The sequence below is a fragment of the Vanessa tameamea genome, chromosome Z (assembly GCF_037043105.1).
Source record: "Vanessa tameamea isolate UH-Manoa-2023 chromosome Z, ilVanTame1 primary haplotype, whole genome shotgun sequence".
In the NCBI taxonomy this organism is placed as follows: Eukaryota; Metazoa; Arthropoda; class Insecta; order Lepidoptera; family Nymphalidae; genus Vanessa; species Vanessa tameamea.
The window spans coordinates 697,815-715,798 of record NC_087341.1 but is presented as its reverse complement, the minus strand read 5'-3'; the positions used below and the strand labels follow the sequence as shown (position 1 = coordinate 715,798).

The window sequence follows — 17,984 nt, the reverse complement described above, 5'->3', positions numbered from 1 at the left end:
TGAATAAAATACTTTGGTAAAAACTCAGAGCGCTACCTGATATTACGAACACGTTACGAAAGGTGCCATACTTACAATAATAGGATACAATAGCTTCAACAGTAATCACATTTTATTTTTGTATTTATTGAGGTATTTATTGCTGAAGAGTCTTAAGCATGAGGTGTCTGTGATGAAGACATCTTCCTTAATATACAACGTATCCTACCAAATATAATACTGACCGAAGATAAAATTATGAAAAAATATAATTAGTTAATACATCTTACCGTAACAGCGACCCTGAACATTAACGCTAATATCTCCTGCACTCGCCAGCAGAAGAGACTTGATCGTCTGTTTATCAACTTAATTTAAATATATATTGTATCCTAACAAAATAGGATGTTTGTTTTAAGACGTAAGAAATACTATGTTTTATTTAACTATTATTTTTTTAATTCTTCACAGATTAAATCAAGAAATAAAGGGTGGCGCATGGTGTCCTAAGTCTCAAATCACGACTGAATCGACCGAGTGGCTGGAGGTAGACCTTCACACCGTTCACGTGATCACAGGGGCCGGTACACAGGGCAGATTTGGCAACGGTCAGGGTGCGGAGTACGCGGAGGCTTACGTCTTAGAGTACTGGCGACCGAAGCTCGGCAAGTGGGTGCGGTACCGCGCCGCTGATGGCCAAGAGGTAAGACAACGTAAATGAACTTACACAGCCAGTTCACAAAGACAACAGCAAGTGGTTTCATGCAGTTGACTTATTCAATAACGATTAAATTTTGCGATAAAAAAATTCTCGTGCGGCACGTCTTTATCTTGAAAACATAGTTACAAGACTTAATACTTTCGAAAGTTTAAGCAGAACACGAAATTATTGGACCAAACATAATATTTTATCAACTAACTAGCGACCCCGGCTTCGCACGGGTGCAATGCTGATACTAAATATACTACAGAATGTTCTTACATCACAGTTCACAGTTTGTATGTGCCTGCGTTTTTAATCTGTAATATCTTCGAAAATATTCATTTAAATTACATGCTGTAAAGGTCCATATTGATCTATATTAAATGCACAATGTATTTAAGATACTTAATTAGATAATTATTAATGATGTATTGCTTAAAATCGCTTCGAAAATAAGCCATTATTTCTCGTAAAAAGTAAAGAATAAAAAATGATTGTTGTGGGCTATCCCTAATAGATACACATATACAATAGTTGACTTTTTTGAAGACCTTTTTAAGGTGTAGAATACTGTAATACATTATTTTGATCTATCTCATAGGGTTCAGCCAGCGTTTTCAATGTAAGTTTAAAAAATGTGTCTATTTACGACATCACTTCAGAAACCTCTAAAATTATCAGTGTTTGTCAACTTTACTGTGCATCGTCCTCTTGAATCAATCTATCTATTAAAAAACGGCATCAAAATCCGTTGTGTCATTTCAAAGATCTAAGCATACATAGGGACGGACAGCGGTAAGCGACTTTGTTTTATCCTATTTATTGGTGAACTAAGTAACTTTTGACTGTCTGTCAAAAGTGAGTGAATGAAAATGTTCTTAATGCACGTATACATACAGACATAATCATCATTCGTATGTAATGTCAGAGTTGAAGATAGTACTAGTTATGTCTCGGCTAGTTCCTACCTCAAACATGGAATGAACAATAGGGGGATTAAACGTAAGAGGAACTTCGCTCCTCGATTTATGGGCATGAAAATCGATATACGCAAAGATAGATACTAAAGCTATACTTTATGTAAAATTTTTAATGAAACGCCATTTAATATAGTACCATGTACGTCACTGATTCGTTCAAATGAATGAATTGTTTCGCTTAAAACAAACAAAGAGGTTTATTTAAGACCGCTATCGAAAACATTGGAATAGTTCCTAGGTATAAGTTATGTACTTTTATGTTTTGGGTCTGCGAACTATAGTAAATGGGTCACCTGATGTTAAGTTATGTATGTTAATGTACTTGTCTTGTGCCCGTAGTAACGCTGGCTTATTCACCCTTCAAACCGGAAAGCAACTCTACTAAGTATATCTGATGACTGAGTGGATCTATCCAGACGGGTGTCACAAAACCTTATCATCAATTCACTTTTTTTTTTTCAATATAGATACTGTCCGGCAACACGAACACTTACCTGGAGAAGAAGAACCATCTCGAACCACCGATATGGGCGTCGAAGATCCGCTTCATACCCTACAGCTCCCACCGACGTACCGTTTGCATGAGGGTCGAGCTCTATGGCTGTTATTGGAGCGGTAAGGATCGAACAATGTATATTAATTAAGAAAAAGTTAAGTATTCTCCCACATATCGGGTAAATCATTCTCTTTGGAAGAAGAGGAGAGGTGGCATACTTATTACGTACATTCAAGCGTTTATGAATTTCTCGAACAAGAAGTCATTTAACGACGGCACTTCCGATTATTAATAACAGATTTATATTTAAATGTATTAGGTTTTTTAATTGCAATATGGTGTATGTGTGTATGGTGATGATGTTCCTCTGACCCGTGGAGACCACGAACACCATTCCCAACTGCGCAGCACATTTACTGCACGAGCTCTCATTCACTGGTCTACTCTCTGCTCTTTCACGACCATAAGCTGACAAGACCAAATTTCGACACTCGCAGAGAGTGCTGACATATGACCAAAGGCTATACCGCTTTATTGACTTGACGTGGGATTTGAACCTAGTACTGTTTTGATCTGCAACTTTACATGTTAGTCACTAGACTAACGAGACTGTTAAATAAAATCTGTCCTATAATTTATCCATATTAAAACAGTAAATAGCACAAATGTTAAGTAAGTTCAATGAAACGCCATAATGTTAGTCCCATAACACAATACACCTTTTAAAAAGTATAATAATTGCATTTTCGAGGAATGAATGAATGATTTTCACATTCAACTATTATTTCCAATATTGTGCGCGACTAAAAACGAGTAACAACCATTCTTTTGACGAGAACTCTTTGTATAAGACCTAGGGTTGCTAGACTTTGAGCTATTTTTGAAAAATATAAAATAAAAAACCTTTTTTATATTTGATTTATTATTCTTTAATGATTTCGGACTGTTGTTAGATATGATTATGTATGTCGGTATATAGATTTGTAAATTTGTGGCTACTTGAGATATATTTTTCTTACCCGATTAGCTCGACACTCTCACCAGTAATAAATTTGATATACTTCTCGATCGAAACAAATTCGACATTTTCGAACGTATTTGTTAAAACGCCACTACTAAAAAATGATATAGGTTCTCGTAACCCTGACGAAATGTCAACAAAGGCTGAATTCGCTCGACATATCTTCCATCAATAGACATACATAGAATAATTGTTCGTATGGTAATTCTCGGTAATACCCGGAGCCTATCGCGTTCAACATCGCATGCAGCGTACAACGAATGCAGAAAATTGTTCGCCTAATCATACGTCTGCTTCTTGAGAAATTTTCGTGTTTTTTTTTTTTTTTTTTTTTTTCATTCATGCACTGAAATCGTTCTTAACAATTCCATGCGGCCCTCGCTGAAACGTCACGAACTCACGATAATAATGTTCGCTGCGATTGCTATCGGACGTTTCGTTTTCGAAGAACGTGTAATTTTAATTTGTAACTATTTATTTTTCTGGGTCATTATAAAGTCAAAATTTAACAAATTATACCTTTTATCATAAGTATTTGATAATTATTTTGATGTAAATGATAATCTATTTTTTTTTTTTTTTTATAAAAATTTCAATGTTCGAATTATTTTTTTTAAATTATATCTTGAGGTTTCTTTGCATGGGAATTAGCTGCGAACTGTTCCTAGTAGGTACTATACTGTTATCGCGTCACATCTGAACACCAACAAGGAACCATGCGATAACGTAATTTATTTTATTTCTTTAATGCTAAATTGTTAACATAAAATCTTAAAAACATAAACATAAATTTATAATCAACCCTTATAAAAAATGTAATACAATTTAAGGACATTTTTTAAACGTATCTTGTACCTGTGCTTGTTTATTGTGAATTAATTGTTCTAGATTGATTAAAACTTGCTTATAAGTAAGATTAGATAGTAGCAACAAAATTGATCTATATAAGATCAGGTGCATATTGTTCTTTTAATAAACATACTCTTTTAAAATCTCAATTTAATTTCTTCGTTTCGCTAATCTATAAAATAATCATTATCAACTTGACAATCATCACGGTCGTCCCAAGTATTTATCCCCGTCCGTTGTTAACCGGCAGCGTCGTGTTGCTTACAGACATACTGAGGGACACCGTTATATATTTAAAAATATAAAGTAAAATGTATTTTCAAAATCCATTTACAAATTAAGAGGAAGATGTCTTTTGAATTCGAAATACAAGTATGCAATTCAATTGTTATACTAATGTATTTATAAATATTAATGTTTCACCGATCAGATCAGATCCGTCTTGACACACGTGTCACGTGACTCCGAGTGACGACGCGGACGGCTTGATAATGTTAGTCAGTATCGTTAAGCCCTCGCATGATCCTGAAAGTTGTATTCGAGTGAACTCATAAACAATGTACTTTTTTGGATCGCTTTAAAATGTTCACAAAGATATCCTATAAATAAAAACTTATTTCATTTTTATATGTCTAATAAAATTGCGTCGTTTTGTGATTTCTTGTAACATGTTACAGGGACGTATCCTCGTAATGTATCATTAATATAGTATTCTCAATAGAACATTAGGTCTTTTTTCGAAATGGACGGTAAATATAGAAAGTAATAATTTTCCAAAGTCTTTGCTTTACGTTGTAGTATTTATATAGAAAAAAAAATGTAAAATCTTACGATAGATAGATTAGCCTGAGGTGTAATGTTTTCTTATACTTATAATTTAAATTGCTGACGTGTCACGCAAAACCGCACGAGTTAACCCTTAACATTATCCAACTGGTGAGAAATAACTACCATTGTTATCATAATATTCACATAAAACATCACGTTAGTATAAATCAGGTGCTTGTGAGGCACGCAGGACGTGTGCGCTAGCGTCATATGTGTGGAGTACGTTTTATAATGTCGGAAAATAAAATCTAGCTAAACTTTTAAAGAAAAAGTTTTGGAAATAAAATATATAATATTATGTTGATAATTTTTTTCTTGAATTTTTAGTTTTAAATAAATAAAGTCACACTCAAAGGCCTCCATTACGCACAAACTTTGTATGATTGTACCAAATAAATGTACGACCGTCGCGTACGGTCGTCCGGTATTGAATAAACATCGAAATTGGTGGTTATTGAAATAATTTATAGTTAAAGAAAACTAATAAAATAATATATATAAAATAAATAATTACATATTTTTATTATTATTATAATAATAAGAAAAGTCACAAAGTATACAGAATACCCGCCGCGCACACACAAGGGACTTGAGAGCGGCGGCGGATAGATGTTTGTGATCATAGAACGTCATGCCGTTGGCCGATAGAACCGAAACGTGGTCTTAACCCTAAATCACGGCAATTGATGGCTCACTTCCTAAACCTAGAGCACTACGAATGCACCAGACGGATAACTAATTGGCATAATGCCTTAATACTAATGTATTACAAATGTTGGAAAAGACGTACTACTGAGTTTCTTGCTGGTTCTCGGCAGAATCTAGACTCCGAACCGGAGATATCTTCAGTTAATATAATTTTGTAGAAATGCTGATTTGAAAATGTTTGTAAAAGCCTACTCGAATAAAGTATATTTTGATTTGATTTAATAAAATAAATAATATTTTATTTTACAGTTGGCATCGTTTCGTATTCAATGCCGAAAGGCGACAAAAGGAGCAACGGCGTCGAGCTGACCGACATGATATACGACGGGCAGTGGGGTGACGAGCTGCGAGGCGGACTGGGGCAGCTCGTCGACGGGCAGTTCGGTGGTGACGAGATACGCGAGGCGGCTAAGACCTCCGCCTGGGTGGGGTGGCGTAACGACTCGAGACCGAATCCCCCTGTCATCATCTTCGAATTCGATAAAGTGAGGGAGTTCAGCGCGGTGCACTTGTACTGCAATAATAAATTCATGAGGGATGTTCAGGTTGGTTTTGACATGTCTTACACTCGTAGCCGTTCGCTGTCTATCTGTGTGTGTGCGCATCACGCACATACTTCTTAGTTATACGTCTAACCATTTGTACGTTTCACTTCCCTTTCAAATTGACCCAAATAATAGTATATAAATAAGTTGATTGAAATAAAACTCTTAGCGATATAACTCGTACAATTTCCATAATTCCAACTCTTCCTCTAGGTGTTCTCCGAGGCTATCATATCGTTTTCCATCGGAGGGCGACACTTCCAAGACGAGCCAATTCGCTACACGACGAATGAGGACAATATCTTCGAAAGTTCTCGAAACGTAAGCATCAAGCTTCACCATCGCATCGGGAAGTGGGTGCGGATCGAACTCCATTTCTCGGCGCGATGGATACTCATCAGCGAGGTGTTGTTCGACTCTGGTGAGTGAATAATTTGAAGTTATTTATTTGTGACACTCGGGAAATGTCTCGGTAGCTATCTTTAAAATATTCTTTGTAGAAGAAGAATCTCACAAGCAGTTTAAAAATATAGTAAAGTAAAGTAACAGCCTTTAAATATCTTACTTTTGGGCTAAAGCGCTCCCTCTCCCATTTTGAGAAGAAGGTTTAGGGCTTACTCCACCAAGCCGGTCCAATGAGGGTCGGTGGATAGACATGTGGCAGAATTTCATTGACCTTAGACACATGCAGGTACCCTCATGATGTTTTTCTTTAGCGCAGAACAGGAAATAAATTACGAACACATAATAAGTAGATGAAATATAGGTGCTCAATCGTCAGTTAGAAAACTTCGATTTTAAATTGATCTTTTAAATGAAATGAAACACCAAAAATACTGAATATCACGAATAATGTTTAATATTTGCGTAATTTATGCATAATTGTGCACCTTGCTGGGCTTCGTCACTCATTCGTCAATCAATTTCATTCAATACAGCACTAATATTACATTCATCTTTGTTGTTTGATAAACATGAATTTGTACTTTATCTTTTTTTTTACTGAATCTACAATAAAACTTATCATTGTCGACAGATGTCGCTCAAGGAAACTACACCCCAGAGATCCTCAAGCCCACCGGCGCGAAGGACAAAACGAAAGCACCTCCCACAAAGGACTTGCCAATATCCACAGCGCACCAAGAAGACCCGCTGTACATGGCCATCGTTGTGGGGGTCTTGACGGCGCTCGTGATACTCCTGGCCGTCGCAGTCTTCCTCATCATTCATAGACATAGACACAGGAAATGCTTCGCTTCACCGCTAGCTAAAACTACGATAGCGCAGAAGAGGACAGTCGCAGACAATTATAACCCTTGTGGTACTTCCATGCTGCCCGACAATAAGATGATAATCGACTGCCCGCTGGACGTCAAGTCCGATGAGTACCAAGAGCCGTATCAGGCTCTGAAGTGCGCTCCGTATTTTAGTTACAGTACAGTCTTGCTCGAGATGAAGGATTTCGTTAAGGATTCCAACACAGCTTTGTCAGGTAAGAGTTGTAATAATATCTTGTTACTTTACTTTGACGGAATATCGAGTTTAGTAAAAGACATGACGCGTGACATACGAACGCAGTGCGAAGGTTGTCCTTTATCTCAATGACATTTCGGTGTGATGTGGTGTGGTTTAAAACAACACGTGCTCTAGTTTGGCTTAGTGGACGTACAGGCTGTTAGCCTAAACGAATGGACGTATAACTGAATGCGGAAAACATTACCTTCTTCTAGAAACTCAAATACAAAAGTATTCTCGTGTTCAATTGTCTCCCGAAGTAAGAAATTCTTGTAATATTTAACACGATCCGCTATGCCCACAACAGATAGCTCCAACTATGACTACGCTGTGCCGGAACTTAGTTCGGCCCCTCTCCTCACTAAGCGGAGGTTAGCAGACAGTCTCTCCGATCGCGCCACCGAGCTCGTCAGCGACCATATGGAGACCCTCGATCTCGACACCAGGCGGTCAGCAGCCGGTTCGATACGTTCGAAGCACAGCACAAGGGTGAGTTGTCAACTATCCCTACTGCCATAGACGTAATAGGTAATTGCTAATTATAAATATGTATTCTTAAATCTAAACAAATACTGAAAACGAATCAATTGTTTTAGAATTCTGATTCTTACGCTCTAAAAATAAAATCATTGTATTGCATACATAGTCACCTAATACTATAGTGAGTTAAAGTTATTACAAGAGTTGTTTAATAAATGTCTTATCCAAATATTACAACATATTAAACCCCTCCCTCAGTCCCCCAGTCAACAAGAGGTGCTGATCGATCTGAAGCGTCGCTTGGACAACACCAACGTCATCGAATTCCCGAGACACCGACTCCGCATGATCTCGAAGCTGGCTGAGGGTGCATTCGGCACTGTGAGTAACCGGATTAATTTTATTTAAAAAAAATTACCAAAAATACCTTATTTGTGGATTTAAAAAGGAATGCAATTAATGGCTGACAGAATATATCAAATGTGTTTGAAAATTGCATTGATCCTAGTAAAAACAATAGCACCTAACACAGTTTAGTCATTTTCTTTTCCTGGTTTATATAAATCTTAGCAATCACCGACGCGCCGGTGAGTTAGCTGACTTTGGTTCCATTGGATTCGGGACTGGATTACCCATTATACAATGCAAGCAGCTTCCGGAGAATTCTGTGTTCTAATAAAAGACCCGAAGCCTTGAGTAAAATATAATATAAATCACTTTTTATCGTTTTCCAAATCGCTTGAAATCACTGTTATAAACAATATTAGGCAAAAGTCCATACGTTATACAAAGCAGCCTAATTTTTTTTGTATCATCTTTTATTGAATGTGCTTTAATAAAACCTTATGCCGGTGAGAAGCTGTTTTTATCATTGTAATGTTTTTAACTCGCCATGGTCGTTCAGGTATATGTAGCGGAAGCAGATGGAGTGCCGGAGTATAACGGTATCATCTCCTCGGAGAAGCGGCTGGTGGCAGTCAAGTTCCTCTGCCACGACGCTTCCGCGAAGGAGAGGTATATCATGTATGCGCTTCTTTTTATTATATTTTATTGTCTTTAGCTTTGTACATTTTAATTTTTGTTTTATCTAACAGACGAGGCAGTTTGGCGTAAATTAAGAACTTAAATATGATTTTTTTTGTACACTTACAATTTGAACTTTTAATGTTTATTTAGTATGACAGATTGTCTTTTTTGTTTATTGCCTAGTTCATATAGTTGCATATCCTGATATCCCAGGTTTGAAACCAAGACTAAACCCATTAAAATAAAAAAAAATTAAGTGTCTCGGGCAGCACGTAAAGCTGTTAAATGGAAGACATTGAGTGTGAGACATACGTCTCACTAAGAGAGGTTAGAGCCGCATTGGGGATATGACGTTTGATTAATATTTCTTACAGTATGATATCCATAGACAGTGACCGCTTACCATCACATCGCCAATTTGCCAGTCCGCCTACATATGTAAAATAATAGTTTATTAATTTGAAAATAAATAAATTAAAACGAAAATCATCAAAGTCTGTTAATTTCATGGTGTTTATCTAAAGTAATCACTTGTTATAAATAAAAACTTATTTCAGGGAGGATTTCGAGAGAGATGTACGCATTCTCGCTGCGCTCTCGTCGCCTCATCTTGCGAGAGTGTTGGGAGCATGTCGATCCCCACCACTGGCTGTCGTCTTAGAGTACTTGGAACTAGGTAAACGATATCAGATGATATTATGTGAAATCTTGTATTTTCTTATATTTAAATACCTTATCTCGTTTGGGTTACAGGCAATGCTGTTTGTTCTATTAAATACAATAGGACTTTAAAGACTCGCCATACTTTATGAATCCCATAAATAAGAAAATTCGGTTCATGTCAAATTAATAACACATTGAAACATGGTTGACTTCAAATAGAATAAAAAACAGTACCGAAATAGTTTGAAATATAATAGTTATTATTGTGATTGGATACAGTTTATCAGAACACATGACACGACGTACTGTTTCCAGGTGATTTGTGCGCGTTCCTCCGCACGTCTCCCCCCGGGAGCGTGAGCACGGGCACGTTACTGCACATCACGACGCAGATCTCGGCGGGCATGCACTACCTGGAGTCGCTCAACTTCGTTCATCGAGACCTCGCTACGAGGTATGCTTTAGCTTACAATGTTTTACTCCCGGTAGGGGTGTGTGCGGGTCCGTAGTTATAAGTAGGTATTTTTTTCCACCATAATTTTGTTTTCATCATTTGAAAAAGCACTGACAACGTATGGAATATTTGGCACTTGCAGAATAATAAGGTCGAAGCTTTATTAAAGCCGAACAGGAAATAAATGAATCGAAATATTTAATACAATATTATATGAATGATAGAAATAGAAAAACGTAGATTTTTAATTTGTTACCTTTTCTTGTTTAATTAAATTGTATTTTATTTTTGCAGGAATTGTCTAATTGGGAAGGGCTATCAAATTAAAATAAGCGATTTCGGCACCGACAACGAGACTTACGCGTGCGACTACTACAAGGTCGACGGCAGGATCCCGTTACCACTGCGGTGGGCGGCGTGGGAGTCCGTGCTGAGGGGGAAGTACACCACCAAGAGCGACGTGTGGGCTTTCGCGGTCACTCTGCACGAGATATTCACAATCTGCAGGAGGCGCCCTTACGAACATCTCACGGAAGCTGAGGTCAGGGGAAAGATAATCCGTGTCTTGGACGTTTATATCCGTCTAAAAACTTTACACTGTAGTACTATTAAGCCAAAAAGGCAGTACTTGTCATTCACAAGATTCGATCCGAGGACACGTTAATTGCGATTGTATTTGTCATAAATTATGATCTATATATACTGAATCAAAAATGTTTCTCCTCCTAGGTGTTGGAGAACCTTTCTCATCTCCAAGCTGACGACGGCCTCTTCGAATGCATCGACCGCTGCCCCGGTCTGCCGCGAGACATCTACGAGCTCATGTGTGAATGTTGGAGACGTGACGAACTGGAGAGGCCGACCTTCGCGGAGATACATCTGTTCTTACAGAGAAAAGGCCTCGGATACGCTACCTCGTGACTGGCGGTCCCCCCGGGGTACCTTTGGACTTAACCGGCTAGCTGTGGGTGCGGTTGTTACGATTGATTCTCTTACCAGTCCGATTCTATTACTCCTTCACTATTAAAGCGTAATGTAGAGCAAAAGTTAATTGTGTCGTAAATCTTATTACGAATCAACTAAGTTTTGATCACAAGCACATATTGAAACCATTGGAACAATAACTGGACATAGTTTGAGCTGCGTCTCCACAAAAGGAAAATAGGCAACTCTTTAATAACGTTTCCATATTTAACTTAAGTTGTCAACAAGAATTGTTATTTTGTAATTGTTGATAACTTTTGGGTGCATAACAATCCGTAGCGAACACAGAAATTGCCAACTATTTGAATTACCGTAAACAAAATGTCTATTGTAAATATTATAGACCACGCGGTCGATGCATGGGATGCGTCAAGTGTTCGCTTTAATGGTGGGGAAGTGTGGAGTCTCCCTCCCGAGCTGAGATACCGGATTTTTTTGAATACGTTTTTTGTATGTATTGCTTTACTTTATATCGATGGGCTATATATTATGACATCCTATATAAGAATATATCGTGTTAAATTAAATTATTTAATTATGTTTTAGATAGATATGAATTTACATTTAATTTCCATTTACATTCGTCGGTTAAGAGAAAACATCGAATGATAGTTAGAGTAACTGAACACATCTGGACGCTTTGTATCGGACCGATGGGCCGCAATCACGATCGCATTGAGGTACGGAGATATCTTAATTGCAAGATTACCGAAAGACTGAAATTGTGTTAAATTACTCTGATCTTAGTCAGTTTAGACTACAACTAAAGCCTGCAGATGTGTTTATTGTTTAGAAATGATTTGTGAAAACCGGCATCTTGGCTTACGATGACCTGGGCGTATCCGGGATGATTAGATAAATTTGATCCTCCATTATTTATATATTTAAATAGAGTGTCGCGCTACAAAATAACTAAAATAATCGAGCCAACTTTATTATCTTTGTGTGCGTGACAGCTACGCTTGACTCTCGCCAAACGACATAATACTTGACTAGTGTGCGTGTACTTAGTGACCGACTGTTGGCCACTATTTTTTTCGACGCGTTCTCGTATCTTGATGTATAAATAATGAACGAATTTGACATTATATCGAGTGTCAGTATACGTTAGACCCACTTAACTATCCATTATTTTGTATGTAATTTACGTGCTTACATAGTTGTTTTTTATATAAACTTTCAATTATATTTGAGTAATATTTTAAACTTACTATAGTTTGAAAGACATAATAAAATTTGAGGTGCGGCCGTGGACTTGCGTGCGACTTAGGCCTAAAAATTGACCCGAAATATTTTATATATTCAGATATATTATAAACTTTTGGGATATCGCTGATATGTTAATGTTGTAGTTTCCGTTGCAGATATAGAAATACATGTACTTAATAATTTTAAAGATACAGATTGAAATTAAAAGCTTTAATCCATCTTGACATACAACGAAATTTTTAAAACAATAATTTTAAGTATTTTTATTATTATAAAAAAAAGATTTCGTGCCATATACGATATTATTGACATTGTTTACAGCGTGCATTATAGTTATATATTATATTGATTATTTGTAAAGTTAGTTACATTATATCAACGGATATTTATTATTGAGAACATGAACCAATCTGAAACGACCGCACCTCGGCTAGTTGTCGTAATTGACTTATATATAAATAGTTCTCTCATCTCGAGAGTTACCTCGTAAGCTTTTAGATAATTTCGACTGATTATCGTACGATAAACGATCATTTTTGTACTTAATATGGAAATAAATTGAGTCACTCTCCGGCTTCAGCACGGCCTCCCCTATCGTAGTTCGTACGATGTCAAACATATATATTTATTATGTTCTATTCATTTCTGACTGAAAATTCCAAGTTTCGTTCTATTAATGAACGTTGAATTCATACATCTATTATATCTTTCTCTCAAACGATGTGTGATAGAGACGTTTATTAATGTAGCGTTAATAGTTTCTAGGACGTTTTTAAAGTGACGTTTAGTTGGCTGACCTGACAGCTAGATTTAGACTTAACGCTGCAGGACTTAAGAGGCTTCTTACTTATGTTGTTGTTAGTGTAACGGCACGTATTTTTCAATTTATGAGCTTAATAGCTGTCGTAGGTCGTGTCGAGTGTTGCCAATTTGTAAACAGTCGATGAATAATTTTATCTGATCTGACGTGTAACATGGATTTGAAAGCTGGAATTTTAAATAAATACCCTAATATGTAATAAAAAAATATATAAATATCATGGAATAAGTATTGATAGCTATATAAAATATTTACTGTATTATATAACAATTGTTGTTTAAACGTTACTTTCAACATGTTCAGAAAGAACCAAGAACACATGTTTTATCAGATACATGTTACACGTACCTCTCCTCCGCCGCGTAACTCACGAGTGAGCTACGTTTAATAGACACTAGACAAGACAGCCCCTCCCCCCTCGACCATTGACAACTTCGACTTAGAAAGTTACCGACCTGATAGTAATTTATTTTCATACAACACCTATATTACCTACAATAAAACAGTGATCTTATATTTGTGTATATGTAAGTTTATATAGTTGCATTTTAAAAGTCGATACAATGAATTATTTAAATAAAAAATAAAAAAAAGAATTATAAATAAATAGATGTATTATATACACTATAGATATACATATGTCTATTTTCCGTAGTTTGCTGGTTCCGAGTTAGTGTTGACAGTTAACGACAATATATCGATTAGATAGTCTTTTTATTCGATAAATCGTATCGCGTTCGGATAATCGTGAGAATCGATACGATAATCCGATCGCCTTAATAGTGTATCACTAGGTGTTACGTTCCCGTGGACCGAACCGACGGCTTAATGTTAGGAGCCTATATATTTAGCACTTTAATGTTAAGTAGTATAAGAGCGTCTTTAGTTTGCAATGTAGACATGTTTGAACTTGTACACAGACGGAACCAATGTAATAGGCTAATGTGTATTCTTATCGAATAAACGCTAAGATCGCGCCGACTCATTCTCTGTTCCTGTCGCGCGTATTGATACTCGTTAAGCTGGACAAGGACAGAGCGCGAGTTTAGCGCTTAAAAGCGTTTAGAAGTAAGACTCAAGAGATCTATGTAATTTTTAAGTATATAGAAAACTATAAGACTTTTCTTTACGAACCTGGCCTTACTTTCTTGTTACTGTCTAGCTTGTAGACAATAGATAGTGTAGTTATATTTGAGCCCCCAGACGCCCCCCCCCCCCCCCCCGCCTCCGCCCCTCCTTCCTTCTCTATAGTGCCGCGTATCTTTAGGTAATTAAATTAGTCACTAATAACAATGTACAATAATAAACACCCTCTCTGCCTTAGTGTGCGACTTTTATCCCTAAAGCGAATATCACGTTAGATGTTTTATGACTTGTAAATACGAATACGGCTAATGTAAAGAAATATTCAGCACTATGGAAATCTTAAATTCCTAACAATGGTCCAAACTTCATTCGCTTTTTCATTTGTACTATACGATTATACAATTTCTATTTAGATAAATAAATAATAATTAGGTCTATAGATATGTCTTACGCTTTAATTTTATTTTATAGTGTAAAACGTGTATTTGATGAAATGCTTAATTTTCATAATCAAAGTTTTATGGAGGTTGATACCAAATGCAGTATTTTTATTTTATACTCTACATCTTTGTACCCAAATAAAAGCAATATTCTAACTTATGCGGTGTTTCTCTTCGTGTACGACCCCTTCTTGAAATGTTCAGTGGATTGTTGGAGACTGTAAACTCAGTAACTATATTACCAAATGAGAGCACAAGTTACTAAGAAGTAATTTGACATCGACTTGATTTGTAATTAGTAGTAGTCACCCGAGACTGCCCAGCGGCTGGAACGAGTTATCACAACCGAAGATAAGTTCAGACAATACAAACTGGTTTACATTATATTTACATGTAATTGGTGTTTATGATACTCTCGTGCTCAGACAGAATGTGTATTAACCAACCCGCGTTAAAGCAGCGGGGTAAAATTCAAGCTGCAATGTTCTCTTCAAGACTAGAAGCTCATGCCCAGCAATGGGCCATTCATATGCTTTTACTTGGCTGTGTACTATAAACACATTGTTATGGAATAAGCGAAATGTGTATGTTTGTGCATATGCGGGTATAAAAGTAGGGCCGAGCTAGTTCAAACTATAACAAGCAATAAAAATAAATAATCCATTGTTTGAAAAAAATATGTAGAAACGTCGGTTACTTTATTTTTTCGTAGTTCTGGCGTATAAACACTATTCTTCTTATCGATTGGCGTATTAACAACATCCTTCACGAAACAAAACAGCTAAGAGCAAAACTATACCCAAACGCTAACCATACAGTCGCATAAACATTTCAACATGAAACGAGGCGGACTTCTCGTAATACTCTACCTCCTAGAAACCGTTTTAGCAGTTAAGGTCAAAGTAATAATGCATTCCGATCAAGAAGACTCGAGAGATGAAGACGAAACGCAAACAGAGTCATGGGATTCGAGGAAGAAAGTCGAAATAACTATGCTCCCGTTCCTAAAGAAAGCACACAGGGCAAAGCAACTAGAATTCGAGGAGGAGAAACAAACTGAAAAACCAAAACAGATGCACCCGAACGAAATGTTGTTTCCGTTAATATATCGACAGAATCATATAAACAGCATGTTCAAATTCGGTGAGAACTGGTACACTTGGTCGAATGAGAAACGAACGGATGGATCGAAGGCAGTCAATTATTACATTTGTTACGACGAACCGAAGCACTGCGACGAAATTGGATGGGTAAGGAGTTAATGTATAAAGGAAAATAAATATGTTTAGGTGAAACATTTGATACAATCTTATACTATTTCGTAAATGGCGAATAGATTATATAGTAGCAATGTACAGTAACACTTAATTTTTTTCTGAAACTGACATCCTTTTTTTGTTTGATTTATCTTAGAGTCGACTAAAATTTTATTTAGATAAAAGGCATCATTGCAATTATAATGGGAGGCGCATCATAGCTAACATAATTTGAGGAGGCAACAAGGCCTTCCCAAATTTATATTACAGTGCGTTGCAATTCTCTACAAAATAGAAACTGGGATCTCTAACTCTAAATAAATAATTAATTGCACAGGAGCGAACGGACACAATACCAAAATGCGCTTTCCAAATAGAGGCGCTCACTCCTGACGACCGCGCCTGTATCAACGGTTTCGGTGTGGAGTCTCATGCTAATACCGCATGCGACGGTGGAGAACAGATGAAGGTGCAATGCTTACTGTATTAATACTAAAATTTGGAATAATGTTTGAATATGAATTACAATTAAATTGATCTATTGTCAAGGTAAGCGAAATTGTACGTTCGTGCGGGCCAAGGATCCGTTCGCTATGGCGCTTCGTACGTGTAGGACTCCGACCTACCAGCGCAGTTAAGCCTGCCGACGTCAATTCGCTCGTCTGTGAGGACGAAGATGAATGCTATCTCAGTGTAGAATATAGGGTAAGAACAGCTTTATTGGTAATCCTCCAAAAATACTTAATGTTTTTACAGAGACAGATTGACGAGGTATCCGTATATATTTGCATTTGCTTTCCAATATTTTACATACGATGGTATACAATTATTTTTCAATTATCAGAAGAATTGTTAACTCAAGTACTATTCCACGGCAAACCGAGCTGTTACCGACATTAGGTTTATATTATAAAGATTTATCTGAGGGTCTCTCATTTATACTTGTATCTGATTCACATTAGATCGGATCTGTTCCCAATGTGTCGTACATACCCTTATCTTTGGCACTTAGCCGATGGATTTCTATAGATCGAAAGTGAATAGTACATCAAACCATCTGCTAATGACCTTCGCAGAGCCGTCTCAAGCTATGCTGGGGCCCTTGGGTACCCATGAATTTGGAGCCCTTTTGGTAGATATACACTACCACGTACAAATAATTAAGGCCAGGCCTTAAATATAGTTTCAAATAAACGGTGCGGTAATTTTGTGCGTATATTCGTAGGAATCTGATTGGTTGTACAATCTTACGGCTATTTTATAGCCTTTTTTGATATGTTAGTTATTTCTAAACAAATATATCACTTTCGAAAATATATATAGCAGTCAACGTGAACACAAACGTTTGAAGGAAACTGCTGGTTGTTCGGGCCCTGGGCCCGTGCCCTATGGTAAAGACGATAATGGACCTTCGTGATTTTTAGACTTTATTTGAATCAGCTCTTACTAAAAATGTTGATACTAAAATAGTAGACTAAGGACTATCTTCAGAAGTTGTTTAAGATGTTTAGACATAATGTTCGAGGTGCAACCTACTGAAGTAATTTCATCTCAATCCAACCGGCAAACTATTAATATAATCGTTATAATTTCGTTAGATTCACCACGACAGAATAACATTCTCGCTACACGAACCCAGCCGCGGACAGACGTTTAAGAGCGCTTTGAAGCGTGATGTTACGAGTGAAGACGAGAAGACGGTGACCGAGAGCCACGCGAAATCTGTCCATAGAGGGAAGAAAGTGGAAATTACGAAGAATAAGAAAAACCTCATGAGGAACAGAAAAGTCGTGGAGGGAAAGGGGGTGGTGAAGGAAGGAGATAATTCAGAATACACTCGCCGGAGGCAGGACAAGAACAAGATTAAGATAAGGGAGGATATTTCTGAAGACGTGTCCGAATAAATTGATAATTGACACATACGATAACGTGGTTTGATTCC

At 36.9% G+C, this 17,984-nt stretch overlaps 2 protein-coding genes across 4 annotated transcripts in view; both read left to right on the top strand.

Moving 5' to 3' along the window:
* Positions 1-17,984, top strand: part of LOC113404001 (discoidin domain-containing receptor 2-like) — a 176,510-nt gene that overhangs the window by 50,072 nt on the left and 108,454 nt on the right. The window contains exons 4-15 of one of the 3 annotated variants that reach the window (XR_010309898.1): positions 451-682; positions 2,130-2,277; positions 5,814-6,109; positions 6,323-6,530; positions 7,146-7,601; positions 7,932-8,113; positions 8,363-8,485; positions 9,009-9,127; positions 9,688-9,806; positions 10,109-10,247; positions 10,542-10,788; positions 10,977-12,126. Coding sequence is in view for 2 of the 3 variants with exons in the window: in XM_026644725.2 (XP_026500510.1) it covers positions 451-682; positions 2,130-2,277; positions 5,814-6,109; positions 6,323-6,530; positions 7,146-7,601; positions 7,932-8,113; positions 8,363-8,485; positions 9,009-9,127; positions 9,688-9,806; positions 10,109-10,247; positions 10,542-10,788; positions 10,977-11,168 (2,461 nt within the window). In the remaining variant the exon portion in view is untranslated. Of the gene's footprint in view, positions 1-450; positions 683-2,129; positions 2,278-5,813; positions 6,110-6,322; positions 6,531-7,145; positions 7,602-7,931; positions 8,114-8,362; positions 8,486-9,008; positions 9,128-9,687; positions 9,807-10,108; positions 10,248-10,541; positions 10,789-10,976; positions 14,394-17,984 lie in introns of those variants that run through there. The other 2 variants (XM_026644727.2, XM_026644725.2) reach the window with 2 other exon arrangements.
* Positions 15,527-17,964, top strand: LOC113403988 (uncharacterized). Its single transcript, XM_026644700.2, has 4 exons — positions 15,527-16,036; positions 16,380-16,511; positions 16,592-16,747; positions 17,641-17,964. Exons 1-4 carry the CDS (start codon positions 15,623-15,625, stop codon positions 17,944-17,946), a joined length of 1,008 nt encoding a protein of 335 aa, XP_026500485.2. The 5' UTR covers positions 15,527-15,622; the 3' UTR covers positions 17,947-17,964.

Excerpts from the sequence above, each read along its gene's own strand:
- LOC113403988 (XM_026644700.2), top strand. The coding sequence starts at position 15,623 with ATGAAACGAGGCGGACTTCTCGTAATACTCTACCTCCTAGAAACCGTT. Across the intron at positions 16,512-16,591 it reads ACGGTGGAGAACAGATGAAG|GTAAGCGAAATTGTACGTTC; the intron begins GTGCAATGCTTA and ends TCTATTGTCAAG. Across the intron at positions 16,748-17,640 it reads ATCTCAGTGTAGAATATAGG|ATTCACCACGACAGAATAAC; the intron begins GTAAGAACAGCT and ends TAATTTCGTTAG.